We start from the raw sequence: 20,375 nt of genomic DNA, 5'->3' as shown, positions 1-20,375 counted from the left end.
GACGACAGAAGCAACCAATCCACCGCGGGTGATTGCGAATACAAAGCAACGTGGTCCTGGGAGGCCAAACTGGGACGCATTGAGAGGCGAATTGCACTTCAGTGACGCAATAAATGGTGGTGACACTCGCCATCATGCGCAGCACCACGGCCGACCCGAAAAAAGGAGGGTTTCATTTGTTTTCCCTCACGGGATTCTTGTTGTTGTTGGCACAAGGCTAAGGGGATCGACCAGCGGCGTATTGCCAGGGCACGTGCTACTCTACCAAGTGTGTGGGCCATTGAACCTATATATATTTTTTTTTAACATAAAATTCTAAATGACAAAGGGTAAACAACTGCATCAAGAAGAGAGAAGGAAAGGTGGATTAATATATAAAACTATATATATATATATATATACATTAGAGCAATGTGTGAAGATCTCGCTCTTATTGAGTGAGTGACTCCCATCCTTTTTTTTCTTCCTTGTTTCGCTACCCACTAACCTCTTTTCCTTTTTGAAGAAGGAGGTGCTGGTGGTGCAATATCGCCTAAACAACTGAATGGATCGAGGGGTAGCGCGCTCGAATGGAGCCACATGATCGCCATAATGTTCCCACGAGAAACTCCATGGCGTGGCAGAGCTCTCGCGTCTTCGCCAGGCATTCGACATGATGCTCCTCCCCTCCGCTGCCCCCAATCATGGGAAAGATGTCATGCGAGGAGATAACACGTGTCACAAATTTATGAATGCTCTCAAGGTCAATGCCAAACTTCTTGCGTGAGAGTGAGATGCCAGGGGCGCTAAAGCCGACAGCGTGAATGCCCATCCGCGAACCAATGACAGACGCAACAGCGCCACCCAAGGAGTGACCCGTAAGAAGAACGTGCTTCGGCGGATTCGGACGGCTTCCTACGAACGCAAGATGGTTGTAAACATCGGCAAAGTAATCTCTTCTGTAGTTATTATTCTCACAGACGCGAAGGTTTGTGTTCCGGCTGGAAACCAATGTTTCCCATGTCTCGGACTCTCGGTTTTTGGCTGCAGGAAGAGACGCCAGACGAATGAGATCTGCAATGAGCTCTGAAGGAAGGATGACAGCTCCTGGAATAATATTTGAGAGCAGGTGGTACAAAACAACTTCAAAAAACAAATTCACATCTATGAGAAAATCCCGAAATGACGTCATGTCTGTTCCACTAACAGCAATGATGGACATATCATGCTTGGCACTATAAAAATCATAATACCCATCCCACCCAGTTGGCTGCGTGGAGGAGTCAATAGAGATGCAATCTGTTCCGTGACGCTCGCGGACGACCCAGTCGCTACCCATGTGCATCGACATGAAGTCCAGCATCTCTTTGACCTCATCATCATTGGAGAGGTACGAGGCCAGTGCGAGCAGAGAGATTTCCCAGATGGAAATGTCATGGAAAGTCCTCGCACACAACGAGGAGTACCAGTCCTCCCCCAAGGAGGTGGCGTTGTGCCACTTGAAGGCAGCCGAGGCGGACCCCATGGCCGAAGATGCAATAGGAAGAGTTGGCGTCACATCCGCTTGACCAGAAAGGAGGTGCATGCGTAACACAATGTGGTCGACGGTCAATGCATTGCCGTCCGCCGAGACGGAGACACGAACCGGCAACGGGTGCAGCTGTGGAAAGGCCGCCTGGAAAAGAAGACCCATCACAAGGGCTGTAAAGGCCATCAAACAACAACTTGTAATCATGCGAAGCAAAACGTACACTCGACGAAAGTGCTTGCCACCAAAGTGTCTAGAACTTTGCACGGAAATCATTCTAGGAACGGTATACGCATAGAACCGACCATCCCAAATGAAACTATGGGCGTTTCCATATTCGGTAATCTGCTTCCGCTCAAGATCCACCTCCTCCCCATCACGATGGATTTTCATGGCCTTAATGTCGATCAAATAGTCAAGGCTTGCGACGTCAATATGGGACGATTTCGTTTCATACGCATTCTCCAAAATGACAGAAAGATATGGTGGAATAGGCTCATCCTTATCGACATATTTCCAATAAACGGATCCCGCCTCCGTTACATCAAATTCCCGTACCAGATCAATGACACGTTGAATAAAAAGAACATTCACGCCAATAAGTAATAAAACGGTCATCCGGTGATGGCGGAAGTAAAACATGGCCCGAAACAACAACAGTTGGAAAGGAGAAGCAATAAATATGACCGGAAGAACGGCGTCAGAATGCCTTCTTAACCACTTTAAGGAGCATTGAATATTAATAATGGAGACTGAAATAGAAACCACGGTATGCCCCACAAGATGAGGCATATTTAGATACATAACAAGCTCCACTGAGGATGATAGGACGTACAAAGGCCCACGAAAGAAGAGGGCTACAAAGGCAATCAAAGCAACCATTTCAATTGCAATGTAACGCATGTAATGAATGTACGATTTCCACCACGTACCACAAAAAAACCGAGCAAATTCACCGTCCCCAATCCCCACAATGCGTCTCCAGATGAAAGGGTGAGGAGGTAATTCCGGATGACTGATTGCAGATCCCCATACAAAGGAGACTTGCAGAGCAATGATGCACCATGCACCGGTGACCACCCAAGGCTCACGTGCGGGCCATGCCACAAGAAGGTCAGTATGCAGTCCTGAAAGTGCCACAGAAACAAGGAGAAATAAAACAACAAGAAAGACATAATACCTCTGCCTGTCTTGCATGATAAATCGTAGCCGAGCTGCAAAAAGTGGGTAATCCTTTCCCTGGTGCGTCGAGTGAGCATCCACCATCGTCTCCAGAAAGCAATGAAGAACTTTATGACCAAGTGTTGCCACGGCAACCCCCAACGTCGAGTACGGCAAAATCAGAAGAAAAATATGGTACATTCCAAGCATAAATGTCGTCATACACGAGGAGTCATAGGGCTGCTTTTCCATCTGTTGTGCGACGGGGACAATAAGCACCCAGACAATGCGCTCAAGCCCGCTGTGCGTGAGCGCCAGGACAAGTGCGATTGGGGGAAGATGGTAGACCGTGAAAATAAAACGAATTATGGGATCAATGTACACCGTAACTTCTTCCGGGAAACAGATATACCACAAGGTCGCGCGCAACAACTTAAAACCATGAAGCAATGAGGGCATCTGCGGTAGCAAGCTCCCGCAACTTTCTCCCTCCTCCATTTTTTCACGCCTATGCCACGCCTGTCCACGCCACAGACGCCGAGAGGTCACCGAATGCTCGTTACTCTTTCGCGCCACCCCAAACAACCACAAGCAGTAAACAGAAAAAGAAATGAAAAGAGAAGAAAACCCATGCAGTCACACAAAGAAGGTCAAACACACTTGGGCTCATGGAACTTCCCCAAAAAAACCCATTGCAAGAACACATTCAATCCATCAAATTGTGGAAGAGATGCCCATTCGAGATGAACACAGAGAGACAGTTTGTATCCGCCACTTAGCTCCGCTCTCGTATTTATTCCGAAGATCTTCAGACGCGTTCTTTTCTTAATTTTATTTCTTTTTTATGTGTATGTTTCTTGGTCGCCGTCTCTTTCCCCGGCGTACACGTTTCTTTTTGTATTTGCATGTGTATCTCCCAAAACATCAATTTTTTTTTTTTGTTCGGGGTTTTTTGCTCGCAAAAATCGTTTGATTTTCTCTTCTTTTTTCCATTTTTTCCTTCTTCTTTGGCTGTGCCTCCACGTGCCTCGAGAAAATGACGTGCTGGCGGCAAGGGCAACACAAAGAAAGCATGCAGAAAACAACAACAGAAAAACAAATGAGACGCCGGGTGGGTGGAGAGTGGCGAGTGAAAACGGGAGAAGCGAAAAACAAAAGAGCTTTGCGACCACTCAACCAGTCTTCACACCCAATTCCCTCCAAAGGCCCCACAGTACCGTCAACTCGCGAAGAGGGTACATTAATAAAAAATAAGCAAAAGGGAGCGTGGGCGGTGGCATACACACATATATTGGGACCTGCACATGACTGTTACAATTGTCTCACAAAACTATGAAATAAGAGTCTCCACCCTCCATTTTTGCGTGCGTTTCCTTGTGTGTGTGTGTGTGTGTTTGTTTGTTTGTTTGTGCGGCAACATTCCCTTCCTCTTTTTCTGGTGCTCCTCACATTTTTGATGGCCGCTTCATCCTTTTTAGTTGCTTCACATATTCCTTCAGTATGTCTTCCCGCGCTTTCTTCTGTTCCTTCCCCCTTAACAAATTAGGGGAGGATGAGCGCATGTCACACACGTGCCGCATGAGCTGCTGCAGTCGCTCCAACAGCACGGTGCGGTCAGCCGTTGCGGGAATCAAATACGCCGCTTCCTTCGCGACCGGGTCAATTTCGACGCCGTGCAGCATGGCAATGCCCTCCAGAGCGGATTTGAGCAAACCGCTGCCGCCGGACTGTGGGTGCGCAACTCGTTTGGCGTCGTACAGTTCCAAAATGCATGCTTGACAGGCCTTCAACAGCAAACATTTGTACACCACCCTTTCAGACCCGGGCTCAACAACGGCACTCAAGGCAAGGGAAACAAAAAATAGAGACTCCATGAATGGAGAAAGAGTAGCTATTAAGAAACGATAAAGCCGCGTCATTGGTATAAAAACGTTATTTGGGCGCTCAATAGACAAATTATCGCCCTTATCCTGCTTCCTCTTCTCGGCCTCGGCCGTCGTGCCGCCAAGGCTCAAGAAGACTTCGCTTTCAGTATTCGACTCCTCGCAAGAAAGAAGCCGTAAAAGGGTGTGTTCAAACCATGAATCAAACGTGTAAGGGCAAAAAGGAAGATAATCCTGAAACTCCGATGAGAGCAATTGACGCAATTGCCGACACCCTTCCTTCAAATGTTGACGTTCCACACGTAACACGTTTCCTGCGGCTTGAACTTCACCATACATTCGGGCGGCCACCGCAACCACAGCCTCATCCCGAAACACGTGAACAAGCTGGTTGCTGCAGATGGTGATTCCCATGAAGGATCCGACATCCTGGCGAACCCTAATTTTCTCTGCATCATCACTCAAAACCTCAACAAATTCTTGGAGATGCGTGATTCCTTTACGTGTCATTGTTTCCACGTCACTGTTCGCGCAATCGTCACTCAGAGCACCTTTTCGCCTTACAATATTTGTATGCAGCCATGTCATATGCCTGTAAACCTCCGCCAATGGCACAGTTCCTGCCGTTGGTGCAAAAACATTGAGAACCATGGCGACGAGCGCCGTGGGCGTGACGACCGTGTTTTCTTCAATGCTGTGCGTGGCATGCCAAGCCAAGTTCAAAAGTACTCGCGGTGGTGTTATGCGGTTCTTTCGGGGCGAAGCGTCCAAATCCTTTTCTCCCCGCGGTTCAAACGGCGCCGGGCACTGAAGCGGTTGGTCTTGGAAATGACGTAATGAAAACGCCTCGCCAATGTACACGTGAATCTTGCCATGACGCGTCTTTAGTAGCGACCGCGCACGAAACAAGTTGCCCATGTTCTCACTTGGCTTTGACACACCAAACTGTTCATCCGCGTACAGCCTGGTCTCCAAGAGCTCGTCGTAGGAAAGGCTGATGGGGATAAAGTACACATCGTCCAACTCCCCCTTTGACTCGAGAAAGGCATCCGTGATGAACCGGAGGATGCCAAGCTTTGGGCAAAGCGTCTTGCCGGTCCTGCTTCGTGTGCCCTCAATAAAGAACTCCAGCGTCCGACGCCGAAGGACCAGTTGTCTAACATATTCTCTGAAAAGCGTATAATACAGCTGGTCATCACGAAATGAGCGACGCATGAAAAAAGCACCGCTGCCACGCATGAGCCTTGCAATAGGCCCCATTCGTAGGAAGTCGTCGCCTGCACAAACATGGGGCGGTGAGAAACCCATCACCACAAGCAGATATGTCATGATAATAAAGTCCACGTAGGAGCGGTGAGACGGAAGCAATACAACCCCCACGCGTGGTGTGTTCACCAGATTATACAGACGTTTAAAGGCTCCAGAGTTGAGACTCACCTCGTCGTACAAACGAAAAAGTACACGGCGTACAAAGAATCCAAATAGACGTAGCTGAAAATGATTAAGGTTGTCCCCAACTGTACGGAGAATTGCCATGGCACGCTCTCGGACGGCACCTTCTGAAGAATTTTCATTTTTTGCCACTTCACCCATAATACGTAACACACTTGGGTGGGCCAAGATGCGTGACATGGACTCTTTTGTAAGCCCTGGCGAGGCGGCAAACCTCTCCCCATCGGGTTTCACTCCAACTCGCGCAGTCCAGTGCACATCGGAAAACCATCTGCGGGGAATTAAGGAAGTTGAAGGCACTCTACGCGTTCCATGAAAGACAATGTCATTATGGTATAAGGGAACGGGCGGAGGTAAAGACAGGGGCCGCTTAAAAATTTGCAGTGCGACGCCCTCCAAAACTGCCTGAGCGATGACTTTGATATAAAGATCCCACTGAACGTTCCTCAGTAAAATGAGTGGGAGCAGCTCTCGAAGGGACGCGTCCCGCGTTACAATTTGCAGCAGCAGCTGGTAGTCAGTTTCGTTAAATGAGACGGATGCGGATGGTGGTTTGGCGGCATCTGAATAATCCACGGCGTGAGAAGGTGACACACGGGCCGCTGCCACCGCTGTAATGCATTTTACAGCCGCGTCAATGCTGCCAAGGGCACCACGGATGTATTCCGTGGTCGTCGAATCGGGCAGTTCACCCAGAATTCGTTTCCGGCGCTGTGTTACCTGGTGTGCATAATAGCAGCGGAACGGCATCATCAGGGAGACTCCGTAGTTGACCCAGTCTGAGACGTTGGCACTGAGCTGCAGTGTGGGTTGCGTGTCAAGCAGCTGTGGAAACGGGAGGTCCCCTAATGCCGCCGGGCCAATTCGGCCATAGTAGTCCATCAGGTATTCAGCAACCATTCCCCACACCAACACGTTATCAGCCGCGCATCCCAACTTCATCATGGCAGCATCTGCAGAAATAAACCCAAGCCCATTATCCTTGTGGAGCAGCACAGCCGTCATTGCAGTGATGAGCGCCACATCCAGCGGAACAACACGTAGAGGATCGCGAAAACCCAAAGGCAGGTGCTTTACGGTTCCCATAGCTACACCAAGAGAAACACACTCAAGTATCCCTTTCATTGCGTGGCACCGACGCACAAAAGACCGCGTGAGGTGGAGATCAAACGAAGGTGGGGCAAAGGAAGGAACACAGAAGCCGAGCACCGTCCATCCAGGCAGGTGCGTCTGTGCGGCTTCCCATGCCGAGCGCTGCGTGGCGCCATCGCAAAGAATAACAAGATATCCACCGCTTTTGCGAAGGGAAGCAAGAGAGGAAAGAGGCGCGTGACCACAACTGTCTGCGTCACTCCACGCGGAAATATAAATATACAGGTCGCTTTGCACATCCGCTACGAAGCACTCCGTCTCATTCATCTGTGGTGCGTCCACTGCAAATGCCACATGCTTCATAATCTCCACTCCTTTTGTCAAATCCCGACACAAGGATTCGAACGCGGCAAACGAGGAGCTCGTACAGCTCCCAATGGCCTGGCACTTATCTCCATAAAGAATACCGCGTGAAACATCAAATCTGTTCATGACAACGATGCTCTTGGGATCACCAGGCGCATTGGGAGCAAAGATGGGCGACGTAGCCAACGAGATGGCACACGCCGCGCTCAGCCAGCACGTGCTATCACCAGAGACAATAACACTTCTCCTAAACTTCCATCGTCGTGTGACACCAGTAGTGTCGCTTCGGGCCATGAAGGCACACCACACGGAAATGCACACACCTGAGAAGAAAGAGGGCCGTTTCTCCCCTCCACAGTACCGACACCTTTCCTTGAGGAATCAAAGAGAAACCGAAGAAAAATCACACACAGAAAAAAAAAGACTCGCATAAAATGACGATGTGACACCACAAGAAGCAAAAACGACAAAGGCGTCATTGTTCAATTGACAGTTCCAACTTCCCATAAAGACACCGGTAGGTTGACAGAAAGGAAAAACGTCCCGAAAATAAATGGAGCTTAGCGCCTTATAACGTTCGAAAAGGGTTTCGTTGGAAAGTCAGATATGACACAGTACTTCTCTCGAGCTTCGACAGAAGTCAACATCAAAACACCAATGTCTATAAAGCCACAGTCCACACGCCCATGGGTCAAGCGGAGAAAATTAATCATTCGACACCAATTCGATTGTACCGCACAGATCCAATTGGTACTTGCAACTCCAGCATACAAATCCACCCACGATGAAGCAGGAGAACTTGCCCCCCATCGTGTCGACTCGGATCCAGCTTTAAGTGTAGAAAGGTTCCATGTGCTCAAGACCTCGTAGGAGTCGTCTTCAAATTCCTTCTTAAGCCATAAAAAGCTCTGGCGCGGCGTCCCACCACTTACAAAGACCCTACAGGAATTTTGAGAGGGAGCTGATTTTGAAGAAGTGCTAATGGCAGCCACATAGTCTCTGTAAATTGAAAGCCCAACAGTGTGACAACCAAAAACGTTGTAATATTCCCGCATTTTGGCCACCTCACCGCGATCCTGAACGTAAACTACGCAGCGATTTCTGGGAGTGGGGTCAACACGCACCATGTGCGGCGCAATTAGACCGAGAGGCGAGAGGTGGTACTCTATCATGGCCTGAAACCACGGCTGCGGGGCACGCGTAAGGTATGTAAACACCTGTGCTAGCATAAAAGAGAGCCGCGCGTCAATTCCCTTTTCAAATGTGCCATAGACTGCCATGTTTGCAGGGTTCTTCACCCACTTCTGGTACCGTGAAAAGCAAGTCCACTGCTGGTGACCCGGACCAAAGAAGGCCTCATCCGACGGTATTGTGTTCCGGTCCAAACCAGGGATATCAACAGAGTATTTGCGTATCACGCGGGAAGAAATACTTGCAGCATCGCGCCCCCTGTGCACCACACGCACAGACCCACCTGGCAACTTGCACCGCGATGGTGGAAGGTAAAAGCAATCCAAGGACCTTCTTCCAGCCCGCAGGCATCCGCGAGCAACAAATTGCCATTTTTTATCTGATTTTGGGGCAACAATCAACAAGGTCCTCCCAAGCCTTAAGGCGCCGAGAAAGTCAAAAGAAATAACAATGAGCGAAGAACCAAGACCATGTCCTCCTTCCTTAATGCCCGAGAGAAGAAATCTTCGGGCGCTACACGGGGCCTCGTTCTGGTACTCATGGAGACGTTTCTGTACCTCCGCGGTGCACGGCAAGTGGTGGTGGGACTTCTTTGAAACCCACCATGGGAAAGCAGTTCCGTTAGCTGCAGTTGGTGGGGTATCGTACCCCGAGTAAAATGTGCCAGTGCTCACAGAACCTGTCGGTTTTTGACGAGCAAAAAAATACTCCTGCTGTAGCATCGTATCTGCTGTTTCAACGTGCAAAGGTCGGAGTAGGGTAGCTCCAACACTTGACGGTGATGGAAATAGCGGCGAATGAGGAGCCGTTACCCAGCAGTGTTCTTGACGGCGCATCTGTTTCTCTTGAATCGCCTCGACGACAGCAGAGCGATTGGCGGGTAGATGGCGGTGCATTGGATAGAGATGGGGGAGACTAATTGAGTTTTCTCCTTGCGCAATATTCCCCTTCACAAACATGGGGCTGGAGCGTCCAGTATTGGCATTGGTAGAAGCAGTAGGATCTCGGCTCCGTGTCACAGGCGTCGATGACGTTTTTACAGCCGTCTCGGTAGTTGCGCTACCACCCAAGTGACGTAACAGTGACACCGCAATTATCCATGCCAATGCTCCTAGTGCTGCCACCAAAATGACCAAAGTACGCCGAGTGCGCCTGCGAAATTTGATTCCACCATTGTTTTTGAGCTGCGTCAATCTAATCATCGTTCCAGCACCCTTACCTCCCTTGCAAGATGTGCAGAAAAGTGCATAAACCCACGAAAGATAAATAAGAAGTTAAATGCAAATGGTACACAGAGTGCGATCATGTAGTCCACTTGGCCTAACTTAAATAGCGGGGTACATTACAAACTCACGGTAAACACGAACACAGACAATTAGAGAAGAACCCGCGCACCCAACCGCTTATCTTGGCAAGTTGCTCTCGCTGCCCAATTTATCCATGAGAAAACTTTTCCCACCAAGCTCAGGTTGCTGCTCTGAGAAGCTCAGGGTCGTCCCGAACACCTCCAAAAGCGACCGCTGCAAAGAGTGGAGGGCCGTTTTTGCCGCATAGTCGGACGCAAAAAGAATCAGGAAGGAGCCATCATGATAGGTGACGCTCACGGCGTCAAAGACACCCTTGAACAGGCTTTCCACAAACGGTGTGGAAAGCACAATGTTGCTTCCCCACCTGAGCGTTGATGTGATCTTGCCAGCATCATGGGAAATCAGACGCACCAGCAACTGGCAGTGGGCGCCGGCTTGCTGAGAAGCATCGGCCTCAGTAAAAATGTCCTCCAGGGTGAGCGAAAAGGCCCACGCGGCAAAAATCTCCGCGGAACGAGGAGAGGTAAACTGTAACATCACAACACAGCGCTCCCTGCTAACGTGCTCCAGCGCTCCAAATGAACGGGCGTAGGCAGTGAGGCTGCATTTAAAAGACTCCATGTATGGCTCCGCGTCCAGCGATGCTGCAACCAGAACGCGTCGGCGTTCACTTTCCCCATCATGGGCTTTCAGGTATTCCTGCAAATAATCGATTTGGGAGGCAAAGCGATCGGAAAACGCAGACCAGTACGAGTTCCACAAATCAACGTCCATCACTTGACGTGAGGGGCTGTCATGCGGCGTGTTGGCGCGCAACTCGCGCTGCAGAACGGGGAACCCCGGTAAAACTGCAGCTCCACGATGGAACGCAATGCCCAACCGACGCCGAGAAAACGCATCCCACTCTGTTGAGGCATCACCGAGTGTAGCAACATCAGCATGCGTCGGCGGTTCCTCGCAAAAATCGGACTTTTTTTCTATAACCACAGCTTCAGTTTGGGCAGCGTCAGCGAAATGCGCCTCCGAAACAGCTGGCGGCTCCTCGCATGCACTCACAGGAACGACGACAGCTGGTGTGTCGACCTTCTTTGGCCCCACCAGTGGCGGCGCCTCAAGGCAACTAAGCGCATTCCACATTTTTTTCAATGGAGTCTGTGAGCTCCAAGATTTTTCTACTTGTGCAATGCACCAAAAGAAGATGGAAAAACAAACAAAGAAAAGAGTTACGGCGCAAGCAGCAGCCAATCGCATAGCTGCCCCTGGAGCGTATTCATATGCATATATATATATATATATATATGGATAGATAGACATACACATTTCTCTTAATTTTTTATTCTTCTCCACGTGGACACCATTCCTTCTCTTTTATTGATCCACTTTTAAGCGGCTAAACAGTGTATTCCTCAATTCCCTACTCGTGGGTTTGAGAGGCTGTGCCAAATGAAAAATGGCCAACAGGAACTCCATCTTGCTTGCATCATAAAGCCTCTTCCAACTGATTCGCGTCAGTCTCGTCCTTCCCCTGCATCCTCATCTTCATAACCGCAGTCGTAATCATCATCATCAGCGTCATTCCAGTATTCATTTCTCTTGTCATCCTTCACCTTCACCCTCGCCGCCGCCTGCTTGCGTTGTTTTCGGTTCACTAGAACCTCCTCATCGCTCTCCTTCTGCTCATCAACCTCCACCGCCTTTTGAGGAGTGGCCGGCTGCTGCTGTTGTTTTTGGTGTGGTTCTCCCTGGTGTCTCTTCGCCTTCTTCTTGCCGCGCCTACCCTTCCCGTCATAATCCTCGTCACGAGACCCATGCGTTTCGTCAAGAACCAACTTGCTGAGGGCCACCTTCAACTCGTCGTCGTTCTCGCCAACCACCGCGGGTGTGGATGACAGCTCAGCCGTGGTGACGGTTTGCTGATCGGTGCCGTCGTCATTACCCAACACCCGTTGCACACCTTGCGGTTTCCTACTGCCCCCCTTCCCCTTCCTTCTGCCCCGGTTGCTTTCGGCGTGAGGGTTGCTACTGCTACCGGTGCAATGGCTCTTATCGGCGTTCCCTACTCCACCGGCCCCTGTCATGTGGGCGTTGGCCCGCGCAATAAAGCTCGGCGTCCATCACATCACCCTTCGCCTACATCCATGGCGGCGTTCTCAATTACGTGCACTGATCCACCCCGGTGGCATTTCAGTCTTAACAAACCTTTCAATGTCTCGAAACAGATGTGGTTGCAAGAGAATCAGGAGCGAGTGTATTCGCAATGCGGCGTCTGATCCTCCAGCTTCGACGACCTTCTGAAGGATGGAGGTCCCATTTATCTCACACCATTCAACAAGCTTCTCTAGCGAGGGCTCATCCGGGACGATGCAGCGCAGCTTCATCCGCGCACGCGCAATGGGAATGGTCTTCGCATCTATGAGTTGATGAATAAATGCAAGCGCCTGCTTCTTCACCGGTTGATCCAGCTTGACTGCGGCACCGATAGAACGCAACGCTTGCTCAATGACTTGACTGGGGAAAGGCCTCTGTGTAACTTCGTTCACGCATTTTTGTGAGATGATGACCGCAATATCAATGAACATCTGATCTATCTCCGCTGCTCGCTCCTGCTGAGCAACCTGCAGCTCACCATGATCAAGGATGTACTGCAGTGCCTCCTTTTCGCTTGTTCCCTTCCCAAAAACGGCCTCAATCTCCTTCTCGGAGGAATATAGACCACGGGAGACATTGGTGAAAACGCGCTCCACCTGAAGCACCTCGTCCATGCGTGTCTCAATTCCGCCGCGGTACGATATCACCTTGTTTTTGTAACAGGCAATCTCCAATCTAACACCATTTTTTGTGTAGCGCACAACGGCAACGTTTGTGTGACGCCGCTGCGACAAAGGAACCTGAATACGGGCACTCATTATCGTTCGTTATCAGGCGGCAGCAGCGGCGGCCAATTAAACCAGTAAGAAAACACCCAGCTTTCAATTCTTTCCGATTCGCTTGGGCCAAATAGTAAATGGCAAAAAACAAAAAGAAAAAGAATAAGAGAGAGAATGCACACATGCGAGGCACAAAAGGTGTCATGGGCAAAATAGATGGAGAGAAGATCAACCCACATCTCTCCCGCTGTTTGTGTTTCTTGACGCGTATGGGTGTCGCAGTGTGTTCAACGCAAAAATGCGGACGCTATTTTTCCTTTTGCAAGGGTAAAAAGGCATCGGAGGTTCTCCGTCCCACGCCCAAGAAGAACAAAAAAGCACCCGTTGCTTCTATTGGCGACAACGCTAGACCTCACTGAGACTCTCCTTTGTCGGCGTGCAAATATCCGCACCTTCGGCTCCGACTTCTCCAAAAGAAAAAAAAAATCCTCAATGGCGCCCAAGTTTCTCTCGATAGGCATTCAGCTTCTCGTCCTTCACACGGACCAACTCCTCCAGTTTCGTTACCTTCTCGCTCAGCAGGCTGACTGTCTCGCGAAGCTCAAAAATGGTGCGGTCCTTCTCATCCAGCAGCAGGCGAAAGCTCGTGGTGGCGTCGTCACCGTTATCGTTCCGTTTATTATCTCTACTGCTCTGGTTGCTCGGTTGCATCTCGGAAACATTCCTCACGTTAGAGGGCGACCGATACGCCGCGGGATCGGCCCCCACGCCACTTCCTGGACGGTGTTCAGGGTACTTTGGCTGCCTCTTCGCCGCCCACGGCCTCCCCGACGTCGTCCAACCACCACCACCACCGCCTCTATCATCGCCCCCGTCGTTGTTTTCATCGTCACTGCCGCCATGACCCATCTCCAGCGCACTCATCTTCTCGCGACGGGCCTTGATCTGCGCAATCTTCGTCCGAAGAGCGCGAAGGAAGCGCTCAATCGCCCCTGGCACGCCCGCCGTGATGTCGTTGATCTCCTCCGGTGGCACCTCAAAGTGAAGCTTGCGAAAAACGCGGTTGTTCAAAGTCTCCCAGTTGTCCCGCTTTAGTTTCATTGACATCGAAGGGGTGTAGTTATGCAGGTCAACCAGCCGCGGGAAAAAGAACTTCACCACCTCTGCCACGCAGCAACCATCGCTAAAGTCACGCGTGATGTTGCGTTTCGGGCGAGAAAGGGGGATGTCATCCACCCAGAGGTACAGTTCATGCAGATCCTCTTCAGTCAGCGGGACCGTCATTCCCACTCGTGTCACGGGAAGGCAGTGGTTGTTCCTTTTTTTTCTCACCTAGCAAATCTCACTACACGTATCTCAAAAGAAAAGGAAGGAAAAAGAGCAAAAGGCAAATCAGGGGAGATGGGTGCATGTGTTTGTCCAGGCAACGCATACGCGCGCAATCGTCCATATGTCTGTATGTAGAACAGTTCCTTAGTGGCCGCACGCAGTGCCGTGCGTCTCAGTATACCATTACCCCAATTCACACTTCCGGAATAGGCCCGTCAAGGACACCGTCCCTCTGTTTTTCCATTTTTTTTTTTTTCCTTTCATATTCAAATATACAACTCGGTTAGACTCTGAAACAGCCGCCCACACGTACACATATACACAAGTCCAAAACCAATCTAACAGTACATCTAAATGAAAAGCTTACAAAATCTTCGCCCAGTTGCTCTCTCTCAGTGCGTGTACAATATCAGAGATTTCGTGGGCAAACGCCCTCACCGCCGATCGGTTGCTCACGCAGCGCTCCGGCAGTACGCCGACATGGCTTTTCAATACATTTTTTCCGCTGTCCTCGGCCCTGTTGCCGGGAAAAAGCCCTGGCGGTGACACAGAGCGCGCTGGTGCGAACAGGGCGATGGGCCGCGAGTCCGCTGCCTCTTCACTTCCCACCAACGATGCGGCCTGCTCGGGCGTGTGTATAAGACCCTCCACTGTTAAAAAAGACGGCGACGGCAACGGCGGGAATTTCTTCTTTGGCTGCGTGGACTTTTGGCAGCGGGAAGACCCAGCCAATTCGTTGGTACAAGCAGGGTGACCGTAATCGTGATCTCGCAGGGGACGATGGCCACCGCAGCCCGTAATGCAGGCTTTATCACCTGAAAAAAACGCGCCTTCGTTTGAGACTGGCCGCAAGGCGCGGCAAAGTCTCTCAAACCGTTTAGCGCGTCTTTCCTCTTCCTCTTCCTCTTTCTCCATTTTCACCTCTTTCGTTGTTTTTACGCTGCAGTGCTCCCGCACGCTCCCCAAATTGCGGCGACTCCCACTCTTCTCGACGCTTGTGGGGGTGCGTGCCGTCTTCTTTCTGTCGGAGTTCCTCGACTCCTCCTGCGAACTATATGTTGCCACACCTGATGGAGTCATGCCGAATACTGGCGTCAGTTGCACAACGTACGAGTGTACGTCCTCAAACTCCTCCGACTCGGCACATGCTTCTTCACGCAGAAGCTTCTCTGGAGTGGCCTTTTCTCCCTCCGCACGACAGTCGTCAAATTTTCTGCTGCTGTTGCTGCGAATAGCGGGAGGAGTAGCCACAGCAGTGGTGGTGACTGGCTTGACGCCACAGCGCTTCTTTTTCGTTTTCCTCGGACTTGGCATGACAACCACTGTTTTCTTGATGGGAATTAACGGACACGCGCCAATGGTATCTGCCGTCAGACAATTGACGTGATGCGTCTCTGTATTCGTCCATGCATGGCCAAAAAATACCCCCGGGAATAACTGCCTCGTCATCTCCTTTCGATAATGCGGCTGGTGCACCTCATCGCTGGTATGACCGCGGTGACGGCGACGGCGATGCATGTCACCGCGAAGAGCCTCCTGCCAAGAAGCGGACAACTTGTTGATGTACTCGACCATCACCGGTTTCGCCTGCCTCGGATAGAGTTGGGAGGACGCGTGCAAACACTCCAATAAGGAATTCGTTGTGGCACCATCTGGTGTCGATTTTTGGTCACGACAAACCAGGGTTTTTTGGTTTTCCTTCATCCCCAGCACCTCCTCACCAGTGCTCCTCACAGCAAAATCCGTCAGCTCTGGCGGGTTTTCCACGGCGCCACAGGCGTTAGTGTACTCACCGTGCAAAAGGTGCGTTGGGGATGGCCGCCCAAAAAAACGTTTTCCTTTTTTCCCGGCATTGGACACTCGCAAAAAGGGCTGCGGTGGCATGGACAATGGGTCACTGTCCCCTGCTGCACGGCGCCCTTTCCGAACGCTGCACTCCTGCAAGACACTCTCTCCGTCACCGTCCGTGAAGTTGGAGAATGATAACTCCTGAAAGTCAGTGGTGTGCGGCGGTTCTTCCGGCTGCACAAGGTTGGGGTAAAGCTGCATGGAGAAATCGAGCATACGCCGGCAATGCGATGACTCCGTGAGGCGAGGAAGTCCATTATCGTTACTATTTGCCTCCGGCACGCTGCAATCGGGAATGTCATCAAAAACCAGATCATCGGGGTTAACACCACCCTCAAACGACAGCGCCTCGACGCCTCCCTGCCGCGGCGGCAATAAGGAATGATTGCTCGCACCCGCTGCAGTCGGGCTCCATGCTCGGGGAGGTCGCACAATGGCTCCTGCACCGCTGCCACACCATTTTTCATGCTGGGAAGACGGTCCAAAAAACAAACTGCTGCTCTCTCGTATCGGGGATTTTTGGACGGAAAAGGATGAAAAGACACTTCCGCCTGGTAATACCAAGCTCCGACCGCACGCCTCAGACGAGACGGGCGCAATGTTCAGCAAATGGCGGTCGGCGCGCGTATCCCCGTCGGGAAAAAGCGTCCCTTTCGCATCCAGCTGCGTGTATTGCTCGGTGGTGGCGACGACCATGCAGTTTTCCATGGAAGACCGACTGCTGCCTGAGCGGCCCAGTTGCAATAGAAGACTAGAGGGAGACGCCGTGGTATCACTGACGCTCACATCCGGCAATGGAGACAACTCTTCAGCACTGCATGGCCTCGCGGAGACGACAGCTTCTGCAGTGGGTGCTCGTGACAGCGTCGCTGTTGAGAGATTGCTGTCGGGACAAAGTGTTTCACCCTTTTCTTCCTTCTCGTCACGGTTGCTGATGACGGTTGGAATGCGCTCGCGATAAATGATGGTAGGAGAGTCTTGGGGCGAATCGGGCGACAAGTCCGCTGGTCGTTCACGCATACTAGTTGGCTCAGACTCACTCCACTCCGTATATCTTCTGATTTGCATCTCCACCGGACCACTGGACACAACCTCCGACCGCGTCGCAACTGGCGTTCTCACTACCACTTCCTCAAGATGCGAATGCGTAGCGTGCGTCGGCGTACCAAACCGCAGCCTCGGCTCCAAAAAACTCTCCTCCTCCTCGAAGGAAACACGCCGCGTAGACAGAGTTGGCGATTTGCTGGGCGATAAGTTGCTGTTTGTGGACTTCAAGATGGACTTAGGCTTCTCGCAGCTGGAGCTGCGGGGAGCCATCGGCGGCTTGTCATACCCGCTGCGCATGGTGCCACGCTTCACCAACAAAAGCTCCTAATGGGGCACGTGTGTACTATGCTTATGTGTAGATGTATATGGGGGAGGGCAAACACAGAAATTGACTACGACGCACCATTTCCAGTTTTCCAATGCCATGCATCACCGGAAGGAAGAAGGCAGAAAAACAGACGCACATACACACGCACATTGTAGCAAGGCGAAACTGAATAAAGAGTAATTAGGGATAGAATACACAAAAGAGTTTGTTTACACAAAAATTTCGTGTATGAGCGAGCAAGTGAATGATGTATTATGGATAACTGATACTTATGTGACGCTCTCCACAACTCGGAACCTGCCATCCTGAGTGTATAATCCAAGCTGCTGGAATGCCGAAACAACTGAAAAAGACGAGTGCATCTGCGCCAGAAAGACACGCTCCGTCGGGCTCAGGTAGTTCCCACCCATCTTCAGGAGATGCATTGAGGTGGCCTTCGACGCAAGGTCAGTCACACAGCTAAGACGAATGAAGTCTGATATTACTTCCACCGGACAGCCGGGAAGACCCTTCAGCCACGCGGAATTCTCGCTGCCTGCAGTAGAGGCTCCTTCGTCTGCACCTCGGCACGGCCCCATGGACGCTTCCAGCGCAACATCGATGCCGTGCCTCTGCGGCGCAAAAAGCAGCAGCTCGCCTTCCCGCGGCACGTAGAAACAGGCAGGGTTCGCCAAAAGACCCGTCGCACTCATAACAGCCCCCGCACCGGTGGTCAAAGAAGTTTTGAGAGCCGTCTGTGGATTGTTTACACCGCCATTAGCCACGACGGGTACAGAGACGCATTCCCGAATGGTGCGTATTGCATCGAGGCGAACCGGCGCGTGCGCGGAGCAGGACGGTGTACGACCGTGCACTGTGATCCACCCGCATCCAGCCGCCTCACAGTGACGGGCAAAATCCACGCTGCGCCCCACATCGTTGTCTACGCGCATTTTCACGACACACGGAAGGCTTACCCCGCCTGAAAGCCCGTTGTGAATGCAGCGCACCATGTCTGCCACAACCTCTGGTTTTTGAAGAAGTGCCGAGCCCAAGCCCTCTTTTATGATCCAACGCTGCGGGCAGCCGCAGTTGAGATCAATCGCATCACAATACGGCGCCAGGAGCGTCGCCGCTTCCGCAGCAACAGGCCCACTGCAGGAGGCAATTTGGGCCACAAGACGTTCTTCACCGGCGTACATAGAGAAATCCGCGTGCCGGGCAGCATCAGAGCAAGTGAAACTGTCCGCCATGATCATGTGCGTGTAGCTTACGTCCGTACCCCACAAGCGGCAGAGTTTGCGGAATGCCGGCCGGCTGCAGCGGACCATCGGTGCCTGCACCTTTACAATGCCAAGGTACGCTTCCTCTAGTTTCCGTAATGTATTCGCCCGTTCGGAGGTGGATGCAAAGTTGACAACGTCGGCAATGATGTCGTGGTTCTCTTCAGAAAAACGGATGATCGCTGACTGAGCATCTCTCAGCATTGCCAACAAATCTGTGTGTTTATATTTGAGCCTTCCATGATCTACACAATAAAGATCCTCCCTCTCGTCATCATCATTTAGCCGCTCCATCAGCTCAAGACAACTCCTTACTGTTCAAAATGGTAAGGGAAGGAATAAAAAGAGAAGGAGACTAAAAGGTGGAGAACAAATAACGACGCCAATCAAAGCACACTGTCTGCGCCCATGTCATCCACGCTTCCTCCTCAAAACAATTGTAAAGAATCGCGTCATATGATCACCGTTACGCCCATCGAAACCAGTTCCAACACGTCTTGAACTTGTGTGTGCAGTAGCACGAGGCGTCGCAATCTCGGTATTTTTGTCAGGGTCTCCACATCACTCACGGCTTCACAACGCGTCAGATCTATTTCCTCAAGACTGGGGCACCTTCTCAGGCCCTTGATGCCCTCATTCGTCACAGAGGTGCCGAAAAGATCCAGTTTTTGCAGCGTTGGTATCCCTCCCAGTGAGTTTACATCATCCACGGCGCTGCACCCCCACAAATCAATTTCCACGAGACTCATGCTACTACCAAGCTCCATGATGCCATTGTTGTCGACCGATGTCGATACCAGAAGTAATCTCCGTAACACTGGCAGTCGACCAAAGAACCCCACACTTTTTACAAAAGCACATGCTTCCAGATCCACCTCGTTGATGCTCAGGCCATCGACCAGGCCAGCAATGCCGTCATCAGAGACGCAGGTTTCAGCTAGAACTAACCTTCGCAGGGTAGGCACTTTGCCAAGCGTGTTTGCATTTGTCACTGCGGTGCATCCCCAAAGATCCACTTCTACCAGGCTCCTGCTCTCTCCTAGCCCGATGATGCCGCCGTCCACCACCTGGGCCTGCACCAGGTCAAGCCTCTTCAACATGGGAAGCTTCCCAAGCACGTTCACATCCTTGATAGGCGCGCGCCGGAGCGTCAGTTCCACAAGCGAGCGGAAGACAAATACAATAGGAAGATGGGTGTCAAGCAACCGTCCTGCAGCGCCAAGGTCCAAACGAGTCGGCGGAGCTTTGCCGCCGATGGGCATCAGCCGATTGCACCACCATGCCACAGAGCACATCACATCCGTCTTGTGGCAGTGACGCACCGGGACAGACGGTTGCCAAATGACTCTTCAAGAGCCGTCACTTTCAAGGGATAGTTTCCATAATCCCACTTCCGCCGCTGCATTCTTCTCGCAAGCCTGTCGAACACTGGGTGATGTACATATGAGTGCTAGTGGTACACCCGAGACCTCGTAGAATGCGAGAACAGTACCGAGCAGGGTCATGAATAGGGAAATGCTCTATTCTACTGTTTCTTCACCGTTACCTTCCAATGCCACGTTTTTGCGGCGTCAACAACAACAACAAGACATGAGACGGCTTTTTCCTTGCGCACGTCACAAGCCAAAGAAGGAAACAGAAAGTTTAGTGGAGTACCTGGCTGTTCACCAGCCATGCCCACACGGGCAAATGAGAGATAGACACAGAGTTACAGGTAACTAAAACTCAATCAAAC

General features: G+C 51.2%; 8 protein-coding genes and 1 pseudogene across 8 annotated transcripts, besides 5 other annotated features; all 9 read right to left on the bottom strand.

Moving 5' to 3' along the window:
• Positions 1 to 20,375: part of a sequence feature (heterozygous, non-Esmeraldo-like haplotype) that runs on past both edges of the window.
• Positions 288 to 315: a sequence feature (AT_rich).
• Positions 382 to 404: a microsatellite.
• Positions 533 to 3,166, bottom strand: Tc00.1047053506435.280 (hypothetical protein, conserved; the record flags this gene model as incomplete). Its single annotated transcript, XM_815927.1, has 1 exon — positions 533 to 3,166. One exon carries the CDS (start codon positions 3,164 to 3,166, stop codon positions 533 to 535), a length of 2,634 nt encoding a protein of 877 aa, XP_821020.1.
• Positions 4,043 to 4,078: a microsatellite.
• Positions 4,114 to 7,755, bottom strand: Tc00.1047053506435.270 (acyltransferase, putative; the record flags this gene model as incomplete). Its single annotated transcript, XM_815926.1, has 1 exon — positions 4,114 to 7,755. One exon carries the CDS (start codon positions 7,753 to 7,755, stop codon positions 4,114 to 4,116), a length of 3,642 nt encoding a protein of 1,213 aa, XP_821019.1.
• On the bottom strand, positions 8,022 to 9,854 carry Tc00.1047053506435.260 (uncharacterized protein; the record flags this gene model as incomplete). The annotated part of the gene is made up of 1 exon (XM_815925.1): positions 8,022 to 9,854. One exon carries the CDS (start codon positions 9,852 to 9,854, stop codon positions 8,022 to 8,024), a length of 1,833 nt encoding a protein of 610 aa, XP_821018.1.
• Tc00.1047053506435.250 (hypothetical protein, conserved) lies at positions 10,056 to 11,210 on the bottom strand (the record flags this gene model as incomplete). The annotated part of the gene is made up of 1 exon (XM_815924.1): positions 10,056 to 11,210. The coding sequence occupies one exon, from the start codon at positions 11,208 to 11,210 to the stop codon at positions 10,056 to 10,058; it is 1,155 nt and encodes a 384-aa protein (XP_821017.1).
• Positions 11,232 to 11,259: a microsatellite.
• Positions 11,468 to 12,865, bottom strand: Tc00.1047053506435.230 (annotated as a pseudogene).
• Positions 13,316 to 14,110, bottom strand: Tc00.1047053506435.220 (hypothetical protein, conserved; the record flags this gene model as incomplete). The annotated part of the gene is made up of 1 exon (XM_815923.1): positions 13,316 to 14,110. The coding sequence occupies one exon, from the start codon at positions 14,108 to 14,110 to the stop codon at positions 13,316 to 13,318; it is 795 nt and encodes a 264-aa protein (XP_821016.1).
• Tc00.1047053506435.210 (hypothetical protein, conserved) lies at positions 14,519 to 17,347 on the bottom strand (the record flags this gene model as incomplete). Its single annotated transcript, XM_815922.1, has 1 exon — positions 14,519 to 17,347. The coding sequence occupies one exon, from the start codon at positions 17,345 to 17,347 to the stop codon at positions 14,519 to 14,521; it is 2,829 nt and encodes a 942-aa protein (XP_821015.1).
• Tc00.1047053506435.200 (hypothetical protein, conserved) lies at positions 17,648 to 18,934 on the bottom strand (the record flags this gene model as incomplete). Its single annotated transcript, XM_815921.1, has 1 exon — positions 17,648 to 18,934. One exon carries the CDS (start codon positions 18,932 to 18,934, stop codon positions 17,648 to 17,650), a length of 1,287 nt encoding a protein of 428 aa, XP_821014.1.
• Tc00.1047053506435.190 (hypothetical protein, conserved) lies at positions 19,093 to 19,935 on the bottom strand (the record flags this gene model as incomplete). The annotated part of the gene is made up of 1 exon (XM_815920.1): positions 19,093 to 19,935. One exon carries the CDS (start codon positions 19,933 to 19,935, stop codon positions 19,093 to 19,095), a length of 843 nt encoding a protein of 280 aa, XP_821013.1.

This window comes from Trypanosoma cruzi, genomic scaffold (assembly GCF_000209065.1).
Source record: "Trypanosoma cruzi strain CL Brener 1047053516535 genomic scaffold, whole genome shotgun sequence".
In the NCBI taxonomy this organism is placed as follows: domain Eukaryota; phylum Euglenozoa; class Kinetoplastea; order Trypanosomatida; family Trypanosomatidae; genus Trypanosoma; species Trypanosoma cruzi.
The sequence above is the reverse complement of the archived record's forward strand: the minus strand, read 5'-3'. Positions and strand labels throughout refer to the sequence as shown.